Source organism: Manis pentadactyla, chromosome 4, assembly GCF_030020395.1.
Source record: "Manis pentadactyla isolate mManPen7 chromosome 4, mManPen7.hap1, whole genome shotgun sequence".
NCBI classification, from domain to species: Eukaryota; Metazoa; Chordata; class Mammalia; order Pholidota; family Manidae; genus Manis; species Manis pentadactyla.
This window is the reverse complement of record NC_080022.1, coordinates 168829531-168837317: the sequence shown is the minus strand read 5'-3', so window position 1 is coordinate 168837317 and position 7787 is coordinate 168829531. Positions and strand designations below refer to the sequence as shown.

The window sequence follows — 7787 nt, the reverse complement described above, 5'->3', positions numbered from 1 at the left end:
TCAGCTCCTCTCGGGCCCCAGTCACAGCTTCTGCCAAGCGGAAAGGGGCAAAATATACGCAGTCCGCCTGTTTGGCCAGTGGACTACAAATCCCGGCAGTCTTGGCGTTACGCAGGCGCACAGAGCTCAACGTGCCTGCTGCTGGAAAAGTGTGTCACTGGGGCACGAGGCGCTCCCTGGGATCACATGGTACCTGCTCCAGGGCCGCGTGCAGCCCGGGAACCCTGGGTTGCTGGCGCCTGCGCAGAGCCCTCTGTCCCAGGAAAAAAGGCTGGGGCAAAAGGCGGCTGAGATTGGCAGAGTGAAATATTGCTGCCGAGGGAACGTAGCAGGGCACAAGTCTCTCTTCTTTGCGCCTGGGTGCCCCGTTTCTCCCCATCACCTACTTACTTGCTGACTGCAACCTCTCTCCCTGTGGGACTTTTGCACCGGCAGCTCTAGATTCGCTACCCTGCAGCGCTGTGGAGTCGTCAGGCAGTGACATCCCGTGCACTGCAGAGACCCGACCTTCCTTGCTTCCTTTTAGCCAGAACAACTTCAGGCGATTCCCCTTCCTCCTCCCCCATACTCTTTTTGCCCTTCTCATGCAAAGCAGACCTCGGTTACTTCAGCGTCCTACCCTTGTGCAGGGCTGCAGTTCGACCACCGCAAGACCTTGCTGCAGGGTGCCTCGGATCCTGATCGTGAGCCGCGGGGTCCAGTCCTCACCCTCAGCCAGTGCCAAGGGGGCGAAAGCGGCAATTGCAGCCTCCAGTTTGTGTCAAGGTCCAGTTTGAATGACTGCCCTCAGCTGGTGAAGACATGACGACCCTGGACTCCAACAACAACACAGGTACTGAGATTCCTTTTACTATCATCATCCTCCCTCTGTCACTGTCTCCTCACTCCCATCTATGTCTTAGAACAAGAGGAACTTTGCAAGGTACTGGGAACTCCCTCCTTCCGTAGATTTGCTAACATGATGGGGATCATAGGCTGGAATTTCCAAAGCGGGTTGTTCAGCCTGGGAATGCGCCCGGAGGCTCCCCACCGCCACCCGAGTCCCAGTGCTTCTTTTAGCCGAAGCACTCAGATCATGGGGAGAAGGAAACGTTAAGCGGGTAGGTATGGTGAGAGGAACAGTTTAGAGGGGCTGGGAGCTTTTTAACAGTGCCCCAAACGCCCCCATCTGTCCATCCCCTGCAGTGTGGCATGCCTGGCCTTCTCGGAAAGAGAATCCCTCTTTCCTCTCTTCCTCTTTCCCTAGTTTCCGCAGGCTCGAGGGTGCCTGAGAAGCCGTGAGGCGATCGGGGCTCCAGGCAGGTGGGGCCTGGGGAAGGGTCGAATCTCCCTGGGGAATCCTCAGGGCGCGGCACCTGTGGAGCCGGGAGAGTGGTGCTTGGTCCCAGGGAGGACACCCACGGCACCCGGCCTGCCGGGAGGGCTCACATGGCTGCGGAGCCGAGCCCACGTGCTGCGTTTGTTTTCATTCAGCAGAAGCCGCGGCCGCCACCCCATTGGTGGTTGCTTCTCGGCCCCGTTACATAATGAGCTCCGCCCCCCAGGTCGCCCGGGCAACGCGTGTTACCATCTCTTCTCCAGTCGGTTCTTCTAGCCTAGCTCGCAGTTGCGGCCCGGCCCAGGATCCGGACGCTGGGGCGGGACGGGGGCGGGGCTGCTGCTGCGGATTGACGGGAAACAGAGAGGGCGGGGCCTCGAGTTCCGGGGTTCCTCGTTGGGGATCCACGTGCAAGAAGCACACGTGGAGCTGGTACGTGAGGCCGGCTGAGGGCTGGCTCCCGCCCCGCCCCGCTGAGATCTGGGTGAAGCTGGGCTGACTCACCGCAGCCGCCTGCCTCCTTTTCCTGTCAGCCTGCCGGGCACCCCCTCCTGCCTATCACCAAGCGGAGTAAGATGGAGCCATCCCTGACCTCTCATGGCCTCATGTTTACACTCCTCAAAGGGACCTCACATCTAGCCACCTTCTCCTCATTCCTTTCCTCTTTATTCTGTTTGCACCTACTTCACTGTACTGCTTTTAGACTCAGCTTCTCCATATTCCGAATTCTTTCTGTTCTCCAAACATCTTAGTCCTGCAAACATTGCCCTCCCACCACCACCAAACAAGCTGCAGTTTGCCTCCTAAGTAAGGGACTTCCCCCAAACAACTACATTCCAGAATCACAGCTGAAAGGATATTAAGTCTCTTTCACCTTTTTTTTTTTTTCACAGAAAGGTAAACAGATGCAGAGAGTGGAGTTGATTTCCTTTAGGTGGTGATAGATGTAGATCTAAAACCAGACTCTTTTGAGCATTCCCCTCACTTCCAGGTTGGAAGTCTCTTCTTTTGAAGGTCTTACTCCCCTTCTGGGGTTGGGTGAACTAGGTCAAGTTCATCTGCCACCTAATAAATATCTCATCTCCCCACCTCAGTCCTGAAACTGTAGAGGCTGATCTGTTGTGCAACTGCTTTACAGGAAGCTGGGTTCACCCTGACCAACCTTGAGCTATTTTAGGGTTGCCCTGCCCAGCTTAGTGTATGTCAGTGGGTGAGCAAGACATGTGCCTCTGGAGGCAGGTGGTGTGGTCTGTGTCAATTCACACGTGTCCTGCGATCCTCCCTTTTCCCACCCCACCCTTGGTGGGCCAAGTTAGGTGCTTGGGAAAGGTGTGGCAGGTAGGTCACCTTTTTCTCCTGCTAATACCATGGGAACATGGCCACCTAGTTGGCAGTATAACCAGAAGGCTGAAGTCCCTGAATGGCCAGAGAGCCAAGGTCATTGCCACCAGGCTGAGAGATCTGGAAGGGGGAATTTCAAAGCCCTAGGTTGGACACTTTGTCCTTTGTGTCCACCTCCTGCAACTTGCACTGTTAAGACTTTCCTGGATCAGAGGGAGAGTCCACTTTGACTCTTGCTCTTAGAGGTGAGGGGAACCAGGGTAGGCAGATTTTCAGTACTTTCAGGACCTTAGGAGAATACATCTTCCAGTTTTGAGAAATCTGTCTTGCTTTTGTAAGACCTTGACTTTCCTCACTGCTGGCTAGCTAGCCCTCTGTGGTCTCATCCCTGGAATGGTCTTGGTGTTAAAATCAACAGCTTTTTTTTTTTTTTTTGAAGACTGGCCATTATGAACGGGTCTCAGCTGCTCATCCCATCCTGAATTCTGCCACAGACAACAAAGTCATTAGCGCAGTGCATACTCCCCAGGAAGGTGTCCAGGGCAGGGGGTTATGTATGTGAGATGCCCACAGAGGTCATGTCACTAGGGAGGCATCTCACACAAGGCAGAAGCTGAATGTACCCTGCAAAGGGTCATGAGTGAGGGAGTTGCTCATTGTGGCTCTTCTGGGGACTGCAAGATGTGGTTCCACATGGTTAACTTCTGAGCATCCAGCAATGTTTTGGGGAGACAGGTGGGGGATGAGCAGAGCCCTAGGACCAAAGATACATGGCCACTGACACCCCCTTTCCTTGTGTTCTCCTGCCAGGTGGTGTCATCACGTACATTGGCTCCAGCAGCTCCTCTCCAAGCCGCACCAGCCCTGAGTCCCTCTACAGTGACAGCTCAAATGGCAGCTTCCAGTCCCTAACCCAAGGTTGCCCTGCCTACTTCCCACCATCGCCCACTGGCTCCCTCACCCAGGACCCAGCTCGCTCCTTTGGGAGCATTCCACCCAGCTTGAGTGATGATAGCTCCCCTTCTTCGACATCTTCATCGTCATCCTCCTCTTCCTCTTTCTATAATGGGAGCCCTCCAGGGGGTCTGCAAGTGGCTCTGGAAGACAGCAGTCGAGTTTCTCCCAGTAAGAGTGCCAGTAACATCACTAGTGAGTATATTTCCAACTGATTGGAGGGAAGGGAAGGCAGCCAGGCCTAGGTTGGGAGTTGGTGTTCACGTGAGTTATCCCAGGGTAGGTAGGCCCTGGCCTCAGGGATTTCTGCTAGAGTTGCACCAATTGATGTCTGTCTGGCCCAGTCTGGTCATTCAGGTGCCCCATATACTGGAGCTCCTCCCTAGCTTTCCCCCAGAATCTGCAGCCCAGAAGACCTTCATATCCCTGGCCACTCATATAGTCCTGCTCACCCACTGCCCCTCTCTTCCTTCAGAGCTGAACGGCATGGTGCTGCTGTGTAAAGTGTGTGGGGACGTTGCTTCGGGCTTCCACTATGGCGTGCACGCCTGTGAGGGCTGCAAGGTGAGGCAGTTTGGGAGTGAGGGCAGGGGGCAGTGACCTCCTTCCCCAGGACATACAGACCCAGCCTAGACGGAGATGCTCACTAGCCACCCCTGCCCCCCAGGGCTTTTTCCGTCGGAGCATCCAGCAGAACATCCAGTACAAAAGGTGTCTGAAAAATGAGAACTGCTCCATCGTCAGAATCAATCGCAACCGCTGCCAGCAGTGTCGCTTCAAAAAGTGTCTCTCCGTGGGCATGTCTCGAGATGGTGAGGCAGCACTATTGCTTCACAGCATCCCCAAGCCCTCCCCCTTCCTACCACCCAAAGTTTCTGAATTAATCCCTCCCTTTCAAAAAAGTCCCAAATCGAGACACATCATTGCTGTCTCATTTGCATAGGGGCACCCATATTTCATCCTCTTGGGTAAACACACATTTCTTTCCCATTAGTGCCTTTGTCACTCCTACCACAATCCCTACTTGGAAAACCTCCTCAATAGGCATGGCCCTGCCAGTTTTAGTTTTGATGTGGAACCCCAAGCCTTCAGGGTCTTGCCCTTCAGGAGGAAGGAAGGAAGAGAAGCATGTGAGTGTGTATGAGAACTTCCTGACATGGCTCTCATCCTGTCACAGCTGTGCGTTTTGGGCGCATCCCCAAACGAGAGAAGCAGCGGATGCTCGCCGAAATGCAGAGTGCCATGAACTTGGCCAACAATCAGTTGAGCAGCCAGTGCTTGCTGGAGACTGCACCCACCCAGCACCCGACTCCAGGCCCCATGGGCCCCTCACCACCTCCAGCTCCAACCCCTTCACCCCTGGTGGGCTTCTCCCAGTTCCCACAACAACTGACGCCTCCCCGATCCCCAAGTCCAGAGCCTACAGTAGAGGATGTGATATCCCAGGTGGCTCGAGCTCACCGAGAGATCTTCACTTATGCACATGACAAGCTGGGCACCTCACCTGGCAACTTCAATGCCAACCATGCATCGGGTACCCCTCCGGCCACCACTCCACATTGCTGGGAAAATCAGGGCTGCCCGCCTGTCCCCAATGACAACAATGTCATGGCTGCCCAGCGTCATAATGAGGCCCTGAATGGCTTACGCCAGCCTCCCTCCTCCTATCCTCCGGCCTGGCACCCTGGCCCTGCCCACCACAGCTGTCAGCAGCCCAACAGCAATGGGCACCGTCTGTGCCCCACCCACGTGTATCCCACCCCGGAAGGCGAAGCACCTGCCAACAGTTCACGGCAGGGCAACTCCAGGAATGTTCTGCTGGTGAGGGCACTGGGGGCGAGGGGGGCAGAGGGTCTGGGAGAATGAATTTAGTATAGGGCAGCTGGGTGTGCCCAGAGACTAATGCAGGGATATCCTCTTCCCAGGGGAGGATGCTCGGCCCTGCAGTAAGGGCTCTGCCTGGGAATCCCTGATCTCTACCTGGCCCCTGATTGCCACTTAACCTGACAGACCCATCTTCCAGGGCCACATCTCCTTATCCAGGCAGAATCTGGGGCCCAGCCCTGCTGGGGGAGCCCATCTGAGCCAGCCCAACTGATATTCTCCTCCTCAAATCTCTTCCTCTTCCAGGCATGTCCCATGAACATGTACCCGCATGGATGCAGTGGGCGAACTGTGCAAGAGATCTGGGAAGATTTCTCCATGAGCTTCACACCTGCTGTGCGGGAAGTGGTAGAGTTTGCCAAGCACATCCCCGGCTTCCGTGATCTTTCTCAGCATGACCAGGTCACCCTCCTTAAGGCTGGCACCTTTGAGGTGAGTGACCCTCTGTGATCCCTGCTCTTGACTTTGGGAAGGCTCCAGCAGCAGGCTTGGCGTCTGGGGTAGGCAGGGGCTCTGAAAGACTTTGGAACCCAGCATCTTTGTCCTTGCAGACTGACTGATGAACGGGGTGCAAAATTCCTCCCACTCCTGGCTCAGGACATTTGGGATGTCTGTCATCTCAGCTGGGGTCTAATCACAACCCATTACCTTAAACTAACCCACAGGGTACATTGCTACTCCCATTCTAGACATGAGCCAATAAACTTTGGCAAACTTTTGTGACTTTGCCCAATGTCATAGGTAGTGATGAAGTTGAGACTTAGATCCAGGCCTGCTGGATTCTAAAGCCAGTGGGATGTTCCCCATCCTTCCACCTGTTCCTCAGACACTACCCCAACTCTTCACTGAGAGATCTAAGGCAGAACACCATAGGGGGGATTTGGCAACTGCTCCTCCCACCTACCCAGGATGATTGACCCTCGCCTTTAGGTGCTGATGGTGCGCTTTGCATCACTGTTCAACGTGAAGGACCAGACAGTGATGTTCCTGAGCCGCACCACCTACAGCCTGCAGGAGCTTGGCGCCATGGGCATGGGGGACCTGCTCAATGCCATGTTCGACTTCAGTGAGAAGCTCAACTCCCTGGCGCTTACCGAGGAAGAGCTGGGCCTCTTCACCGCGGTGGTGCTTGTCTCTGCAGGTAGGTCAAGCTCTCGCCTGAGCCTGACCTGGGGGAGGAGGCGGACGCAGTTCAATTCAACACACCTTTTATGGAGTACCTACTCTATGCCAGGCCCAGCACTGGGCACTGGGGGATACAGACATGATTCAGACACATCTAGCTTGGGAGACAAGACTTATGCCCAACTAATTATAAAACAGTGAGATAAGTGTCACAGTAGAAGCATGAACCAAAGGCTTTGGAAGCACAGACAACTATTTCTGCCCGGGGGAGCTGGGGAAGGAGGTGACACTTGAGTGGGGCCTCAAAGGACAAGTAAGATATTGCCAGGCAGAGAGAGGGGGAAGGGCATCCCAGGCAGAGGGAACTACAGAGCAAAAAGCAAGGGAGCTTGGACATGTTTGGCCTGCTCTGGGCAGGAGAGTGGCCTTGTGGGGTGAGAGGTGACCAGCCTTGCTGAGCCTGTGCTCCCAGCTCTCAGGCCCCTCCTGCTTTCGGGACAGAGGCCTGGGAGAAGGAGTTGTGCACCCTCTCCTTTGCCATCAGCCCTCTGAGGGGCCTCAGGGAGAGGCTGTATTGCCCGCCACGTCCTCGCAGACCTCCGGTTCCTCGTCAGAGGAGCTCAGGGAGCCTGCCTCACTGCTGTCGTCTTCCCCACAGACCGCTCGGGCATGGAGAATTCCGCTTCGGTGGAGCAGCTCCAGGAGACGCTGCTGCGGGCTCTTCGGGCTCTGGTGCTGAAGAACCGGCCCTCGGAGACTTCCCGCTTCACCAAGCTGCTGCTCAAGCTGCCGGACCTGCGGACCCTGAACAACATGCATTCCGAGAAGCTGCTGTCCTTCCGGGTGGACGCCCAGTGACCCGCCCGGCCGGCCTTCTGCCGCTGCCCCCTTGTACAGAATCGAACTCTGCACTTCTCTCTCCTTTACGAGACGAAAAGGAAAAGCAAACCAGAATCTTATTTATATTGTTATAAAATATTCCAAGATGAGCCTCTGGCCCCCCCGAGCCTTCTTGTAAATAACTGCCCCCCTCCCCCATCACTGAACCTCCCCGTTCTCCCCTATTTAAACCACTCTCCCCCACCTGATTCTCCAGCCCCCCAGTTTGTTCTGTTACTGTCTCAAATCCAATAGTTCACAGCTGAGCTGGCTTCTGTGGTGTGTG

The 7787-nt window shown here is 55.4% G+C and overlaps 1 protein-coding gene across 1 annotated transcript; it reads left to right on the top strand.

Annotated features, from left to right (window-relative positions):
• Window positions 1–205: 205 nt before the first annotated feature.
• NR1D1 (nuclear receptor subfamily 1 group D member 1) lies at window positions 206–7611 on the top strand. Its single transcript, XM_036930432.2, has 8 exons — window positions 206–832; window positions 3470–3808; window positions 4089–4177; window positions 4281–4425; window positions 4791–5434; window positions 5744–5929; window positions 6428–6638; window positions 7281–7611. Exons 1-8 carry the CDS (start codon window positions 802–804, stop codon window positions 7478–7480), a joined length of 1845 nt encoding a protein of 614 aa, XP_036786327.2. The 5' UTR covers window positions 206–801; the 3' UTR covers window positions 7481–7611.
• The last annotated feature ends 176 nt before the right edge of the window (window positions 7612–7787 follow it).